Source organism: Geotrypetes seraphini, chromosome 11 (assembly GCF_902459505.1).
Source record: "Geotrypetes seraphini chromosome 11, aGeoSer1.1, whole genome shotgun sequence".
In the NCBI taxonomy this organism is placed as follows: Eukaryota; Metazoa; Chordata; class Amphibia; order Gymnophiona; family Dermophiidae; genus Geotrypetes; species Geotrypetes seraphini.
Window position 1 is genome coordinate 128,619,921 of NC_047094.1, and position 18,502 is coordinate 128,638,422.

The 18,502-nt window shown below is 44.2% G+C and overlaps 1 protein-coding gene across 2 annotated transcripts in view; it reads right to left on the reverse strand.

Moving 5' to 3' along the window:
• Positions 1–18,502, reverse strand: part of SCN1B (sodium voltage-gated channel beta subunit 1) — a 177,507-nt gene that overhangs the window by 106,862 nt on the left and 52,143 nt on the right. For both annotated transcript variants that reach the window (XM_033914797.1, XM_033914798.1), the window contains exon 2: positions 9,048–9,214. In XM_033914797.1, coding sequence (XP_033770688.1) covers positions 9,048–9,214 — 167 coding nt within the window. The remainder of the gene's footprint in view (positions 1–9,047; positions 9,215–18,502) is intronic.

Below are 18,502 nucleotides of genomic sequence, written 5' to 3' on the forward strand. Positions count from 1 at the left end.
CAAGGGTGATGATGCAAAGGAATAGCACAGTTACTTACTGTAACGGGTTTTATCCAGATATTCTCACAAAGAGCCCCGGTATGGACAGTATTAAAAGTGTATTGCCACTTTACGTATTTAGAAACTTCGTAACTGCCCGCACCATGCATAAGTGAGTACTTTCCGCGGCTCCTCAGTTCCATAAGCAAGTTAAGAAGCCAACCAGGGGAGGAGGGTGAGTTGTGAGAATATCTGTCCCTGGATAACACCCATTATGGTAAGTAACTGTGCTCTTTCCCAGGACAAGCAGGCAGCATATTCTAACATGCGGGACTCCCTAGCTTATTACAGTGGGATGGAGAGAGTGTTGTCCATTAAGAGAATAAATTTTGTAATACTGCATGACTGAAGTGACAATCTCATCTGGAATAAGATTCCAGACAGTAGTGAAATGTGAATATGTGAACTGAGGACCAAGCTGACATCGGAGAGGAAGTTCCGGGCCAGCCAATCCTGGCTGGCCTGGAACTTCCTCTCCGACATCAGAATTGACATCAGGAAGAAGGTTTGTGGGCTGGCGCCTGGACCTTACTTTGCTTTAGTTGCGGTGGTCGGCAGCGGCGGTGGACAGAGGTGGGGGGTGTTTGAAGCGGCGGAAAGCAGCAGCGGGGGCCGGTCCGGGGGGCAGGCTTTGGCACTGGAGGAAGGGAGGCAGGCAGGCTTTAGCACGGCAGGGAGAGGTAGGCTGGCTAGCTTTGGGGGAGGGGGTAGAACAAAGGCTGGAAGGCATTGAGGGGGACATAGGAAGGAGCACTGGGGGCACTAAGGACATGGGAAGGGGGCACTGGGGGCACTAAGGACATAGGAAAGAGCACTGGGGGCACTAAGGACATGGGAAGGAGGCACTGGGGGCACTAAGGACATAGGAAGGGGCAATAAGGACATGGGAAGGAGGCACTGGGGCACTAAGGACATAGGAAGGGGCACTGGGGGCACTAAAGACATGGGAAGGAGGCACTGGGGGTACTAAGGACATAGGAAGGGGCACTAAGGACATAGGAAGGGGTACTGGGGCACTGACATGGGAAGGAGGCACTGGGGGCACTAAGGACATGGGAAGGAACACTAGGGGCACTAAGGACATGGGAAGGAGGGCTTGGGGGCACTAAGAACATAGGAAGGGGCACTAAGGACATAGGAAGGGGCACTAAGGACATGGGAAAGAGGCACTGGGGGCACTAAGGACATGGAATGGAGGCACTGGGGGCACTAAGGACATGGGAAGGAAGGAAAGAGGGAATAGAAAGGGACAATTATTGTGCCTGAGTAAAGAAAGAAATGAAAGAAAGGATGCACAGTTAGAAGGAAATGCAACCAGAGACTCATGAAATCACCAGACAGCAAAGGTAGGAAAAATGATTTTATTTTCAATTTAGTGATCAAAATGTTTCAGTTTTGAGAATTTATATCTGCTGTCTATATTTTGCACTATATTTGTCTATTTTTCTATAGTTACTGAGGTGACTGCATATTTTAAAGTCATCTGCCTTGACATCTTTGAAACCCCCCAAATATAAATGATAATTAACATTTTCTCTGCGTATAATGTGCTTTGTAGTTTTTTTAAATTTTATGGTTACCATTAGGAATTAATAAGATATTATGTGTACATGAAAAACGAATGGGAAGAAATTGGGGGTGGGATTGGGGGCGGGGCTAGGGCAGGATTGGGGTGGGATTGACAATTAATAGATGTCCCATTTTGATGAAAAAAATAAATTGTCACGTTATCAATGTGGCTTATTCTGCTGTAAGTAATAAGCCAAAGCTTGTTTGCAGTCCAAAGTATGAAGAGCTGCTTCTCCAGTGTGAGAATGAGGCTTGGGAAAGAACACTGGAAGCACAATTGATTGATTCAAATGAAATTCCATGTCTACTTTCGTTAGGAATTTAGAATGGGTGCTGAGAACTACTTTATCATGGTGGAAAACTGTAAAGTGTGGGTCTGCCACCAACACCTGAAGTCTGCTCACTCGACGAGTGGAAGAGATAGAGATTAGAAATACCACTTTCCAAGTGAGATATTTAAGATGAGCCGAAGATATTTGTTCAAATGGAGGCTTCAACAGTCTAATGAGAACAACGTTGAGATCCCAGACCACTGGAAGCTGTTTGAGAGGTGGTTTAATATTGAAAAGTTCTTTCATTTATTTCAATTTTTATCCTGTTCTCCCAGAAGCTCAGAACGGGTTACAAGTAGACATTCACAATCGTTTGAAAACAGACTAGTCATGACAACAAATAGGTTACAGTAGACAATAACAGAGCTTATTCTAGAGACCAGACTGGTCATAGCGAAGAGTACTAGGAGAAGTATATTGAGGAGGCAGTTTTTAATGGCCCGATTGGCAGAAGAGGAAGGTCTTTACTGCTCTGCAGAAGGTCTTTAGTGAGTCTAGTGACCTGATCTGTGTGGGTAGTTGGTTCCATAGCTGAGGTAGGAAATGGCTGTAGGATCTTTTGTATTTCATAAATCTGGGAACAAGGGGATGAGCATTGTGGCTAATCTAGTGCCGTTCTCGACTTGCCACAGGAGAAATATAAGGGCAAGCCAGTATTAAAGGGGTTTAAAGCCCACCAGAGAAGTTTTCCTGATGAGCAGGCAAATGGAGCTGTCTATCCCAGCTCAAGTCCTCACAGTCAGGATCACTGGCAAGAACGTCCTGTTCAACACAAAGGGAAAGTTTATAGAAACAAGCTGAAAAGTTTCTTTTTTTCCCCCCTCAGAAAAAGTTTTTCCCAGACTGCAATCTGCAGTCTAACCAAAGGGGGAGGCAGAGAGAGTACTTGCCCATACCAATTCCAAACAGGTGTAGGCAGGACTCTCTCCAATATAAACCAGACCCTGAGAGAGCAAAAAGAGGCCAGCAGCAGGGAGGAAGCAGAGCTATTGAAGTCACCCAGGAGAAGAACAGAGCCACAGGTATTACCACCTAGCAGCCACCAGTCCAAGTCAAAGCCTGACATTGAAATGCTGGCTGTGAGTGAATATGAGGAACCGTTTACCCCAGAGCTGACTGCCCAACAGGAATCTATAGAGGTTGGTGAAATGCTTCCATATAAAGGAGAGCTTGTAGAAGCCATGGAGCTGGCTTAAACTACTGGGCTTTGTTGTGGATATATTTTAGTATATGGGGTGCTGCCTAAAGCTTCCACTTTAAATAGCAAGCCTAAATAGAGACATTAGCATAAGGCTGTGCATAAAGAGTGATTGCCTAGGAGTTTTGTCTTTGGATATTTTTGATTTCTTTTGGACCTTGGGACTAAGTAAAGTTTGCTTTGCCAAAAGGAACTGTTTCTGCTGCTACTAAAATAATGGTCCTGTGAAGCTGTAAGTGCTACAAAAGAACTGCAGCAATTTGGACTGTGATTTGGTTTTCTTTTCCTTTTGGCCTTGTTTCACTCTGGAAGGAAGTTGAGCCATTCTTTTGGACTATACTACCTGTTTGTCTAGGGACAACTGATAACTACTATGCAAGTTTGCTAATGAAAGCACTTAAGTATTTACTGATTCTGTTTTTGTCTTATTTTGAGTGTAAATCCTGTTTCATACTGCAAGCTGAAGATTGGACATAGAGAATGACACGGGGAAAAAATCTGTCCCCGTCACTGGACCGCCGTCCCCTTCAATGCCGTCCCCTTCATTGCCCCATCCCCGAACCCGCCCTCCCTTTCACTGCCCCGTCGCCGTCGTCCCCTTCACCGCCCCCGCAGCATCCACCCTTCCTTCTCGCCACCTCATTGCCCTTCAGCAGCCTAAGAATCTCCCTCTCTCCCCTTACCTTCACGGAGTAAAGAAACTTAAGGGAGGGAAGGCGCGTGGTCACCGATCGCGCGCGCGGCCCTTTCCTCCTACCTCCGGCCAACTCTATCTCCCTCCCTACCTCCCTCCCCCTTACCTTCACGGCACTTTAAAAAAGAAGCTGATGCCGGCAAAGCCTGCCTGTGCCACCCTGCATTTGCATGTGTGGGGGGTGGAAGCTTCTCCTCTGACAACTGTCATTTTGTAAACACAAATAAAACAGAGCAAGGTTCAACAAAACCCATCTCCCCTCCCTTTCACAAATATCCCCTTCACTATTGTGAAAACTGAACAAACCAAATTACTACAGAATGCTACATAGAAAAATCAAGCTAACAGAATACTTTAACCAGGGGTGTCCAACCTTTTGGCTTCCCTGGGCTGCATTGGTCAAAAATAATGTTTCTGGGGCCGCACAAAACACTGCAGAGCCAGCAAGACGGTAAACACTCGGGGGCAGCAGAGGAAAACATTGCATTGCCCTCGACTGGGGCCGCACAAAATACTTCACGGGGCAGCATGCGGCCCTCAGGCCGCAATTGGACACCCCTGCTTTAGTCACACATGGTAAGAATATTAGGGGAATGCAACTAGGGCAACTGCCCCCTGGTCAGAGAGAGAGCCTTAAGCCAGCTGGAAGCTAAAGAAACACTGCCTGGACTTTGTGGTCCCCAGTTATGTCTAATACCAGCTCTAGCAGGATACATATTTCAAATCTGAAATATTCTAATCACAAAATATAAAATAAATTTATTTTTTTTCTTTTTGTTGTCTGGTAATTTTATTCTTCAAATCACATTGGTCTCAGGCTTAGGTTTTAGGTTCCTTCTGTCTTCATTGTGGCATGGCTGGCTCCTGAAGGTAAAATAGGCGCAAGAGGAGCTGGGGAGAACATGCTGAGTCTGACATGGGCGCAATTTTTTTACCACAGGAATAAGACTTTTCACCGCTCCCACGGGGCGGTAAAAGGTCTTGTCCCCATTCCTGCGGGGCAGTGAAAAATCTTGTCCCCCATTCCTGCGGTAAACCAGTTGCAAAAGTCTCCATTCCTGTGGATTTACTGCGGTGAACCGCGGTTTACCACGGTAAATGGTCCCCGTGGCTGAGATGGTTTAGATGGGTTGAAGTGAGCTTTGATGGAGACTTTAGTAGATGGAACCTAAGCACAGAACAGGGCAGAGCTTTGGTTTCTGGCCCAGAAATAGCTAAGAAGAAGGAAAATTTAAATCAAATCAGTAATTTAAAGAGTGGGTAAAGTTGGGCAGACTGGATGGACCATTCAGGTCTTTATCTGCCATCATCTACTATGTTACTCACAGATATATTAAGTTTGTTCAATAAAAAGGTCTCACATGCAAATTTGTTTGTTGACCCTTATTTCCAAATGTCTTAAGATTTCAAAATGAACTGTAAACAGACTAATATGGATTGATTTGTAGCTTCTACTACTGGATTTTGTTTCTCAATAATTCTTCAATAAAGACATTTTTTGTTTTGAACAACTAAACCTGTGTCAATCTGGACCTCCTGCTTAAGTATTAGTGTAGGTGAGATCCATAGAGTCACAGCCCCAGGAGAGTGCTTCACCCTTCCATCCAGCAATAACCTCAGGAAAATGGGGTTCAATATTGCACAGACCTCAGTGTTATATGATCTTGAAAATTAAACTTGCCAGAATGCAGATTTTAAAGATAAACTTTGTGAAGATAGAAAACCTCTCCCAACCCTCTGTTTTAGCCAATTCAACTTTTATCTGCATTGCTGATAAAATTTACTTATACGACAGACATCCTAAACCTTAATAGTTAAGGGGTAATTTTATAACTGCCCACCTGCACCAATTTCTGATATAGTCTATGTTATGCTATTACTGTATCAAGGACTATGATAAAATTTTAAGAATCACCATTGATATGTTGATTAAAAAAAGAAACAGAATGATGGAACCGGTTAGAAAAAGTAGGAGTATCTTTAATATTTTTGAATTATTATTTATAAAATTCTAAGGGCCTGTTTTACAAAGCCGCACTAGCAGCAGCTGTGCGGTAACGCCCCTGAAGCCCATAGAGATTTAAAGGGATTCGGAGCTGTTGCCACGGGCAACTGCTAGCGTGGCTTGGTAAAACAGGCCCTAAGTGTGATATATTTCTATAATGTCTATATTTCTGATACAATGATAGCAAAGCATGGCCTATATCAGAAAGTGGAAAGGACAATAGCCTCACAGCAGGGGAATTTTAGAAAATTTCAGGAGATTTGGGAGCCATTAACAAAATATTGTAATGATTGAATATTATTTTTCCCCTTAAAAATGCACATCCAGGATGGGGGGAGGGGGGAAGGGTTTTTTAATTTGAATATTAAATAAGGTATATAGGAATGGGGTTTATGGTAGGTTTTCTTGAATTTAAAGAATGTTATTGATTAGGGGGGAGGGGGATAAATTCTGATATGGATTTTAACAGACTATTAAGTGTTGTATTTGAGTTTAAAATGTTATAAATGCTGTTACACTTATTGTAAATTTTTAAAAAATGAATAAAGAATTGGAAAAAAAGAAAAGAAAAGAAAGAAAGTGATTCATTTAAAGATCTTAAATATAACTATTCATTAACTTATCTTTATGGAGTTTGTATTTAAAATTGTAATTTATCATTTATTAAACTTGATACCTTTGTTGCAGCACAATTCAAGGCAGTTTACAATAAAAACATTTTATAAAACAGAAAAATTGAAAGCCATTATAAAAGACAGATTTTAAATCATCATTCATACAGAAACATAAACAATCAGATCTGGATACTACAAAACTGTTTGAGCTGGCATGGGCAGGAGAAATTAGGGATCATTCCTGACCCAAAGTGGCTACTAGACCACCAGGGCTTCTAAAGATAAGCCTGGGGAGGTCAAAGGGGGGATGGAATGGATGGCCCCAAGGGATCTGCACTCTTGCTCTCTATTGGATGTGTGTGTGGGGGGAGGGGAGTGATTGTTTTGATATTAGCTGAAATCAAGCAGTAAGTTTTGGCCACAGATTCAGTTTCAGCCAAAACCAAGAACTCCAATTTCGGTCACCCTCTAACAGGGTGTCTAAGACAAGAAGGTAAGCAGGCACCTATTTCAAGTCACATCACTATAAAGAAAATTTGGTACCTGGGAGGAAAAAGGTGCGTCAAGGATGACAAACAAATTGCAGACAGACTGAATTCCTTCTTTGTGTCTGTCTTTACAAAGGAAGACACCGCAGCAATACCTGTCACAGTGAAAGTGTTCAAGGGAGTCATACAGGACAGCCTCACCACAGTAGAAGTGGACTTGGACCAGATTTATCAACAGATCAATAAACTTAAAAGTGATAAATCTCCTGGACTGGACGGAATTCATCCGAGAGTACTAAAAGAACTGAAATTTGAAATCTGAGAACTATTGCAAAAACTTGCCAACCTGTCAATCAAAACAGGACAGATACCGGACAACTGGAAGATAGCGAATGTCACGCCGATATTTAAAAAAGGATCGAGAGGAGTGCCAGGCAACTACAGACCTGCAAGTCTTACGTCTGTCTCTGGAAAGATGGTTGAGGCGCTGATCAAAGATAGCATAGTCCGGCACCTAGACACACACAACCTGATGAGAGCCAATCAACATGGCTTCAGGAAAGGGAAATCATGTTTGACGAACCTACTTCAATTTTTTGAGACAGTGAACAGACAAATTGATAGTGGAGAACCAGTGGATATTGTATACTTGGACTTTCAGAAAACGTTCACCGAGAATCTCGGCGAGAGGGAGAATTAGAAGGGCTTGAGCATGCGCAGATGCATGCTCAAAGCCAGCAGAGACTGGGAAGAAGAAGATCTTCAAGTGGCACCGGCACCGGCACTTGTGGGCTGCGTGCCAGTGCCAAAGGGAGGGTGAGTTAAAGTTGGTCGGGCGGGGGGTTCCTTGTCTCGCGGGGAGGGGTGCCTATTCGAGCGGGGGGGGGAGGGCCTTTGGGAGCAGGGGGGAGCGGTTATCGTGCCAGTGCCAGACGGGGGGGTGAGTTAAAGTTGGTCGGGCGGGGGGTGCCTGTTCTCACGGGGGGGTGCCAGATCATGCGGGGGGGACGAGGACTTTGCGAGTGGGGGGAGGAGCAGCACCCTGGCCTTGGGAGGGGGGGGGGGAACGTATCAAAGCGAGTTTCCATTATTTTTTATGGGTAAACTCGCTTTGATAAACGAGCATTTTGGATTACGAGCATGCTCCTGGAACGGATTATGCTCGTAATCCAAGATACCACTGTATATTCAAATGGTTTGTGTGTTGGCTTGGACACCTGTATGTTTTAATGTGTCAGTCAATTTTCATTCAATTTTATAACACAAAAACAACAAAAAAGAAATTAATATACTATTCTGAAATGATTAATGTATCTACAATGCATCCACAGGATTAAAATAAATCAAAATATATGTTGCTGGATTTATCTCAACAAGTTGGGTCTCCTGCAGTTATCTTTACTCTTGCCATTCTTTCTCACTGCCTTAACAAACTTCATCTGAGCCCTAGTTACCAGGAACACATGGGAAGCTGATAACAAGATACAGTAACTTGATTAACCAATTTGCACACTTGCCTTCAAATTCTATATAAGGCGCCTAAAAAAATCGAAGCTGGCCAGAATGGTGCTTAGCATGATCCTATAAAAGGCACTCACCGTATATAGAATCACGCTTAGTGGCAGTAAGTGTGACTAACATTTAGGAGCATCCATTTAGGCCAATGAAAACCAGGCCGAAATACCTGCATCTAAGTTGTGCACAGATCAGGCATATCCTATAACAGTGTGCTTAACTTTTAGGAAATGCCCATGCTTATCCCCTGGCCAAGCCCTCTTTGAGATTCGGACACTAAAATCTGCGTGCACTATTTTATAGAATGTGCTTAGAAAGTTGTGCACATAACTTCTAATTAGTGCCCAATTATTAATAGTTAATTGCCACTTATCGGTGCTAATTAGCTTGTTAAACAATTAAGCTGCATGCGCAAATCAGCAGTGCACACCAATTTGCACATGCAACTTTGATTGTACTATGCAGAATCTGGCCCTCAGTTTAGAGAATTCTCTGAGTTTTTTTCTCCAGGATTGTTTGGAGGACTTTGTTCCTGAAGAATTTGCAACCAAACATACACAAAGCTGTTCATCTCTGCATCACTCTGAACTTACCAGAGTATAGTCTGAATCCTGTTTGCCTTTGAAAAGCCATTCTGTGAAGGCCGTAGCAGTAGTCTCACCACGCTTCTTGCAGGAGATGCAATTTATCTTGAATGAGTTGCCGTTGACAGCCTCTGTCCCCGAATCAACCTCCACACATCCTGCCGAACAGGCTGATACTGAAAGACAAGTAAAGGAAGATGCTCAGAGTTCCTAGGGAAGCCAGATACACTTTTATATATGAGGAACTAAATTTGTATTTATTTTCACTAATGACACTGACTCAAATTCAGGCCTTACAACAATTTTTAGCAGAAAAATATTTGCCACATTAGCACAGTTACTTACCTTAACTGGTGTTATCCGGGGACAGCAGGCAGCTATTCTCACATATGGGTGACATCACTGACGGAGCCTCAATGCATAAGTCTCGCAAGCAGACTTGCTTGTAGAAACTAGAAGTTTCTAGTCAGCCGCACCGCGCATGCGCGAGTGCCTCCCCACCCAGCAAAGGGCGCGTCTCCTCAGTTCAGATAGCTAGCAGAGAAGCCAACCAGGGGAGGTGGGTGGGTTGTGAGAATAGCTGCCTGCTGTCCCTGGATAACACCTGTGCTTTATCCCAGGGTGACCTCCAAGCTAACCAGAATAGGATGGTGGGAGCGTTGGCAATTTAGGAGAATAAATTTTTTAATACTGTCTGGCCAAAATGATCATCCCGTCTGGAGAAAACATCCAGACAATAGTGAGAAGTGAAAGTATGAACCGAGGACTAAGTAGCAGCTTTGCAAATTTCCTCAATAGGTGTAGATCTGAGGAAAGCTACTAAAGCTGCCATTGCTCTGACCTTATGGGCTGTGACACTACTGTGTAGGGGTAATCTAGCCTGGGCATAGCAGAAAGAGATACAAGCAGCCATCCAGTTGGAGATGGTACGTTTAGAGATTGGATGTCCCAACTTGTTTGGATCGAAAGAGACAAAAAGTTGAGAAGCAGTTCTGTGTAGTTTGGTGCGTTCCAAATAGAAGGCCAAAGCACGTTTACAGTCCAGAGTATAAAGAGCTGATTCTCCAGGATGAGAATGAGGCTTTGGAAAGAACACTGGAAGAATAAGGGATTGGTTGAGATAAAATTCTGAAACCACTTTAGGGAAGAATTTAGGATGAGTACGAAGGACCACTTTGTCATGATGGAATACAGTGAAAGGTGGATCAGCAACTAAAGCTTGCAGCTTACTGACTCTTCGAGCAGAAGTGAGGGCAATGAGAAACATCACTTTCCAAGTGAGATACTTCAGATGTGCTGTAGACATTGGTTCAAATGGATGCTTCATCAATTGAGCAAGAACAACATTGAGGTCTCAAACCACTGGAGGCAGTTTGAGAGGAGGTTTGACATTGAAAAGTCCTTTTATAAATCTGGAAACCACCGGATGAGCAGAGAGTGGTTTCCCATCAATAGGCTGATGGAAAACAGCAATTGCACTTAGATGGACTCGGATCGATGTAGACTTGAGGCCAGAGGTGGATAAGTGCAAAAGGTAGTCCAAAATAGAAGATAAGGAGGAATGTTGAGGCTCCTTATTGTGAGAAAAACACCACATAGAAAATCTAGTCCATTTGTGGTGATAGCATTGTCTAGTGGTAGGCTTCCTAGAAGCCTCTAAAATGTCTCTTACAGGTTGAGAAAACTGAAGAGGAGTTATGTTGAGAGGTACCAAGCTGTCAGGTGTAGAGACTGTAGGTTGGGATGAAGCAGAGATCCCTGACTTTGTGTAAGGGGAGATGGAAAAACTGGTAAAAGGTATGGTTCCCTGCTGCTGAGTTGAAGTAGAAGGGAGTACCAAGGTTGTCTCGGCCACCGAGGAGCAAATCAGAATCATGGTGGCATGGTCGTTCTTCAACTTGACAAGTCTTGAGATTCGTCCATTCCAAAAGAAAAGCATCTGCCTCAAGGCGATGAGGAGAATATATCCTGGAGCAGAACTGAGGCAGTTTGTGGTTGTGGGGAGCTGCAAAGAGATCTATCTGAGGAGTTCCCCACTGTGAAAAAATGTGATGTAGGGGCGAGGAATGGAGTGTCCATTCGTGAGGTTGCAGAAGGCGACTCAAGTTGTCCGCCAAGCAATTTTCTGCCCCTTGGATGTAGGCAGCTTTGAGGAAGTTGTTGTGGCGGATTGCCCAGTCCCAAACCTTCAGAGCTTCTTGACAAAGGGAGGAAGATCCCATCCCTCCCTGTTTGTTGACATAGTACATGGCGACTTGGTTGTCCGTCCGAATGAGGATTACCTGGTTGTGAAGAAGATGTTGAAAAGCGTTGAGAGCCTTGAAAATCGCTCTGAGTTCCAACAGATTGATATGATACTGACGATCCATACTGGTCCAGTGGCCTTGAGTATAGAGACCATCGAGATGAGTGCCCCAAGTGTAGGTCGAGGAATCTGTCGTGAGGACCTTTTGATGGGGGCGTTTGAAACAGCAAGCCTCTGGAGAGATTGGAAGAGAGCATCCACCAACGGAGAGACTGTTTAAATGAAGGAGTGACTTATGTGTCGAGAAAGTGGGTTGCAAACCTACGTCCACTGAGATGCCAGGGTTCACTGAGGAATTCTGAGGTGAAGTTTGGCAAAAGGAGTCACGTGTACTGTGGAGGCCATGTGACCCAGGAGTACCATCATGTGTCTCGCTGATATGGAGGAGCGGGAAGACACTGTATGACAGAGTTGTAGGAGAGCTTCCAGATGTTATTGCGGAAGGAATGCTCTGAGTTGGATAATATCCAGAACAGCTCCGATGAATTGTAGATTCTGAGAGGGTTTAAGTTGTGATTTGGGAAAGTTGATTTCGAATCCCAAACTTTGTAGGAACCACGTAGTCCATTGATGAATGGGAATATGAGTATAAGCCTCCTTGAGATCCAGAGAGCATAACAAGTCGTTCTGATCTAGGAGGGGATACAGGGATGCCAGGGATAGCATGCAAAATTTTCTTTGACTAAAAATTTGTGGCGAGCCCTGAGATCCAGAATGGGTCGCAGATCGCCCGACTTCTTCAGAACAAGGAAGTAACAGGAGTAAAACCCCCTGTTCTGCTGTTCCAATGGAACTGGTTCGATGGCATGGAGACGAAGCAGAGCTTGAGCTTCCTGAAGAAGGGCGGTCTGGGATGGACTGGAAGGATACTCTCTTGGAGGAAGCTCTGGTGGAACCTGAGAGAAAAGAAGAGAGTATCCTTCCCTGATGATTGACAGCACCCAGAGGTTGGATGTGATTGTCTCCCATCGGTGGTAAAAATGATGGAGACGACCTCCAATAGGGGGAAGATAGGACAGAGACAGAACGGTGGCGGTTATACTCTGTTTTAAACAGTCAAAAAGGCTGTGTAGCCTTAGGTGCAGCAGAAGGTTGAGATTTCTGTTGCTTCAGTTTATGTTTCATGAGAGGAGGGCGAGTGTAAGAAGCCGCTCTCGGAGCAAAACGCCTCTGGTAAATAGGAGGAGAGTGTGCAGGCTTGGCAGGAGCTGGCTTCGGTTTAGGTCTGACAATAGAAGCAAAGGATTTTTCATGCTCAGACAATTTCTTGGTGGCTGCCTGAAGATTAGAATCCATGTCAATGGTACGAAGCCAACCAAGGTGGCGCATTGCTACAGAACAAGCAGCTGCCCTGGCAGACAACTCAAATGCATCGTAAGAAGACTGAAATAGATATAATCTGAGTTGTCAGAGAGAAGTGATGACTTCTTGAAATTCAAAGTGCTTTTGAGTATCTAAATAAGTGATAAATTTAGGTAAAAGAGCAATGAGGAACTCAAAATCTATATATATAAAATCGGAGGTATGTATGTGTGTATGTGTGTGTGTATGTGTGTATGTGCCGCGATCACGCAAAAACGGCTTGACTGATTTGAAAGAAACTTGGTATGCAGATCCCTCACTACCTGGGATGATATGTTCTGGGGGTCTCGCGGCCCACCTGCACATGTGGGCGGAGCTACAAACATAAAATCAGATTTCACCCATTCATGTCAATGGAAAAAATGTAAAAAGCTGCCAACGCAAAAATGGCTTGCCCGATTTGAACGAAACTTGGTATGCAGATCCCTCACTACCTGGGGTGATATATTCTGGGGGTCTCGCGGCCCACCTGCACACGTGGGCGGAGCCTCAAACAGAAAATCAGATTTCACCCATTCATGTCAATGGAAAAAATGTAAAAAGCTGCCAACTCAAAAACGGCTTGCCCGATTTGAACGAAACTTGGTATGCAGATCCCTCACTACCTGGGGTGATATGTTCTGGGGGTCTCGCGGCCCACCTGCACACGTAGGCGGAGCTACAAACAGAAAATCAGATTTCACCCATTCAAGTCAATGGAAAAAATGGAAAAAGCTGTGGGACCGATTTGAACTAAACTTGGTATGCAGATCCCTCACTACCTGGGGTGATATGTTCTGGGGGTCTCGCGGCCCACCTGCACACGTGGGCGGAGCTACAAACAGAAAATCAGATTTCACCCATTCAAGTCAATGGGAAAAATGTAAAAAGCTGTGGGACCGATTTGAACGAAACTTGATATGCAGATCCCTCACTATCTGGGGTGATATGTTTTGGGGGTCTCGCGGCCCACCTGCACACGTGGGCGGAGCTACAAACATAAAATCATATTTCACCCATTCATGTCAATGGAAAAAATGTAAAAAGCTGTGGGATCTCCAGTTATTTTACTTAGCAACCTTGACCCACCAAAACTTTGCAATGGCACAAGGCTTTGTGTAAAGAGGTTACTGTCCAATGTAATTGAAGCGACTATCTTAACCAGAAAGGGACAAGGTGAAACCGTATTTATCCCGCGGATACCACTTATTCCAACAGATCTTCCTTTTCAGTTTAAGAGATTGCAAATTCCAGTGAGACTTGCATTCTCTATCACAATCAACAAATCACAAGGACAGACTATTATATACTGTGGAGTGGATTTAAGATCCCCCTGTTTTTCCCATGGACAACTCTATGTTGCTTGCTCAAGGGTGGGTTCACCCAAGAATGTATATGTTCTTGCTCCTGGAGGTGAAACTAAAAATGTTGTTTATAATCAAGTTTTGTGTTAGTAATATTTCACATTATTATTTGAATATTGTACTTTTTATAAAGCTGTAAAAAAATAATTTATTTCACCACTATAAAGTATCTTTTTTTGAATCCATTTACAGTGTTATTGCTATAATTAAATACCCGTGCAACGCCGGGGCATCAGCTAGTAAGTGATAAAATTGTAATTTTATTGTAAGTGATGAAATTGTAATTAAGGACTTAGAGGACATCATGGCATTTTGATAGATGCGACGTCCAAATTTGTCCATAGTTTTCCCTTCCCTTCCAGGAGGAACGGTAGCATAAACCTTGGAAGGATGTGACCTCTTCAAGGATGACTCCACAGGTAGGGATTGGTGAGATAATTGTGAATTCTCAAATCCTTTGCAATGGAGAGTTTTATATCTGGAGTCCAATTTGCCTGGAACAGCTGGAATTGCATAAGGAGTCTCCAGGCATCTGGTAAAAGTCTGAGACAAAAGCTTGTGAAGAGGAAGCTTAAGAGACTCTACCAGAGGTTGAGGCAGATGCATGACTTCGAGATACTCCTTAGAGTATTTGGAACCAGCATCCAATTGAAGGTCCAAATCAATAGCCATCTGACGAAGAAAAGAGGAGAAAGACAGCTGATCCGCCTTGAGAAGGACTCGAGGTCGTCGAGGCAGCCTGGGTCAAAGATGAGGCTTCGACCGGAAAAAAGGCATCAAAAGAATAGGGAGACTTGGATGAAGCAATCGAAACTACTGAGTCCTTGAAGTTTGGAAGTGGAGACTTCGATTGAGGAGTTGGTGGTCTAGTAGAACTAGAAGCTGTAGATCGAGGCTTAGTAGAAGAAGGACACTCCTTGGAAGAAGAGCTATGCCTGGAAGTATGCCTCGATGAAGGCCTCGAACGACGGTGCGAACGGTGCTTGGAAGCAGATCTTGAAGTTTAAGGAAACTTTGCCCCAGAGATGAAAATAGTCGATGGCACCAAGGAATGGATGGGGCTGGAAGCTGTGGATCGAAGCTCCAAAGGTTTGATGGAGAATCCTCGATGCACTCCCAAAGACTCAGCTCCTTGTATGGAGTGTGAGGATTCCTGTCGAGGCACTTGCAAAGAATTTGCTCCTTGCTTTACATGCATAGATGCCAGACCAGACACTCGCAGAGACTCTGCTCCCTGCATAGAGTGTGTAGGCTCAGACAGAGGCACAGGAAGAGACTCGACCTCGCGGGAGTCTACAGGATGCCCAGGCTGGATTAGAGTTGCAAGCTTTGGTCCCATATTAGTGAAGAACTGGATGAATTGCTTCTCTAACATGGTCTGGAAAGAAGCCGGCAAGGATGGATCCGTGTCTGAAACTGGACCACCTGCTTTGGCTGGAGGTTCCACAGAGGCAGTGGAAATGTGCTTCGACTTGGAAGTCTTAGGCACCTTAAGCACCACTGGTGGAATTGTCTGCTGAGCTATCTGATCTGAGGATACAGGGGAAGATACAGCAGACGTCGTCGAGGAAAGAGCCGCTGCAAACGAAAAAGGTCTAATGAGACTCGAGGTAGAAGCAGTGGAGGCAGGAGGACCCTCGGTTGAGGGTGAGGCCGAGGTCGGCTTCGGAGTCGAGGAAGAGGTTGAATCCATCCCGAAGAGTCTCTCCACTGAAAGTAGACGACATTTAAGGGCTCGAGGTTGAAGTATAGCACAGCGCTCGCACGACTTCGGATGATGGTCTGGCCCAAGGCACTTAAGGTACCTACTGTGTGGGTCCGTGAGAGAAATCGCACGCTGACACTGGCTATACTTCTTAAAGCCTGTTGTTGGTTGGGTCATAGGAGGAAAAACAGCCGCTGCAAGGTCGAAGCCCCTGGGCTGCGGCCAAGCGGCCTGTCCGGGCAGTCGAACGGAAGAAATAAATTTTTTTTTAAAAACTAGAAATAAAAGAAAGTAAAATAAATATAGCGATTTGTGAAGAAAAATAACACAAACCGTGGTGAGAGAAGGCACGAAGTAATTAAGTTACATGCAGAGAGTCGAAGACGGACTTCTCGGCTCCGCAGAAAACTGAGAACTGAGGAGACGCGCCCTGTGCTGGGCGGGAAGGCACTCGCACATGCGCGGTGTGACTGACTCAAAACTTCTAGTTTCTACAAGCAAGTCTGCTTGCGAGGCTTCCGCATCGAGGCTCCACCGGTGACATCACCCATATGTGAGAACAGGGATAAACAAACCACCACATCTTCTGTTTACAAAATATCTTTGTACCCGGTGATGCAGCGGGAGTCATGGGAGCAGGCAAACAGCCCACTTGCTTCTGCCCCTAGAAGTGACTCTTCAAGATGGTTGCTGTAACTTCTCACAGCAGCTCACAGTTTTAGACACACTTTTTAGTTGGGTGATCTAAGGGGATATTCACCTGCACTCTCCGTTAAGTGTAGCTGAATATCCCCTCTTAGGCAACGGCAAGTGATTTAAGCGGGTAGGACAGGAAGTTTATGTACCTACCTTGTTAATCTTCTCTCTAGGAGATAGAAACATCAGTCTTAAATCAGTGAATTTATGCACCTTCACCCACGAGGTATATGTAGAGCGCTTCATTTGCATTTTTCCTCTTTACCTCCTCTCTCCCTGAGCTATCCTGTACTCGTCAGTTCTGACCTGGAGAATAAACATAAGATGGAAGGGAATGGGGACTCTCCCCAAGAAACAAGTCTGTTCTGCTCATAACACAACAAATAACAATAATATTAATGATGAACACTTTATATACCATAACAAGGTGGAACTCAGGCCACTTAATTGAGTACAGCCTGCACCAATAGTCATGGAGTTCTCTAGGATACCTCTTAGTTTCTTGAGATAGGTGAACTTTTCTTATCTTAGCTCTTGCTAGAGGCCAAGGGAAGAAGCAAACTGTCCGGAGCTATAGACAAGTTCGAGGCAGAATGGCAGCCTAAGAATTGCCTGACAGGGTGGGCTTCATGACTGACGTTCCTAGCTCCTAGAAAAAAATATTAAAAAGGTAGGTACATAATTTTCCTTTTTAGTTCAATAGGAATGTCATTCTTGAACCAGTGGGACGTATCAAAGCAGTCCCTGTAAATCTAGGGTGGGACGGATGAGCCTTCTGTTAGCACTGAAGCTCTGAAAGCGGTATCCAATTTTGCCACTACATCCACCCTGTGTAAAAGTATGGAGAGTGCGAGACAGATGGCCACTCTACAAATTTCTTCCATGGATACTACTTTTGACTCCGCTCAGGAGAAAGCTCACTCCTAATAGAGTGGGCCTTCAGGGAAATCGGAAGTATCTTACCACTCCCAATATAAGCCGATGAAATGGCCTTTCAAATCCATCTAGAAATGGTCGTTTTGAAACCGGCTGTCCCCAGCAGCTACTGCCCACTAACACAAAGGGATGATCTAGCAGCTGAAACTCAGTTGCTTCTAGGTAATGCAGCAACACTCTGCACATATGTAGCAACTTCATGATTCTGTCAGACTTCTTGGATCCCGAAGGTGACATGCCAGCAACTAGACCTCCTGGTTGACATGAAAGCTGGTCATTACTTTTGGCAAGAAGGATGGGACTGTATGCTGTCAAACACTCCTCAGAGCGGAGCTCAACTGTGACAAAACTTATGCTCTGTCGTGTCCCCTATGACCAGGGGTATCTTCAGGACTTTTGGTTGGCCCTAGGAAACTGCCTAGGCCCGGGAGAACACAAAGTAAGTACTGGCTTCAAGTCACCACACCTCAGAGTTCTTCAAGAAAGAATAATGGATTTTATTCTGACCTTGGTCCAAAAAGATGTAACACAAAGGCAAATATCTGCAGCATTTCATAAATTCAGCTTCAAAACAAAATAAAGGTACTAAAGAAAACCAAATACAGTTTGACTTGCTTGAGTTCTTGCACTCTGGTTCAGTAATGAATTTATTCTGATGTTCAGAAACAAAACCCAAACTTCCTCTCAGCAGTATTTGTTTCAGAGGTATGAAAGATAGCTTTCCAGCAGACATATAAAGTCCAGATAATTCTTATAGCAGCAAAAGTTATGTACTTAGTTAGGCAGCAAGCCACAGCACAGCTTTGCTCAGAAATTACTTTCACTGCAGCTACCTTTTGGAAGGCAGCACAGCTGTGGGAAATCAGGTGATTACACTACCAGGAAAACAGTAGCCACAGTAAGGTTTCTAAACAAAAACCCATTCGTTCAGTTCCTAAGTTCTTTAGCTCCAAACTTTACTTTAGGAAAGACAGTTTCTCATCTATCTCTATTTTATTTCTTCATTACTCTACTAATTGTCATTTTTCCAGGTACTTTAGTTAGATTGTGAGTCTTCGGGACAGTAAGGGAATTTCTAAGTACCTATTTTACTTATAATTTTAATGCACCCTATTGT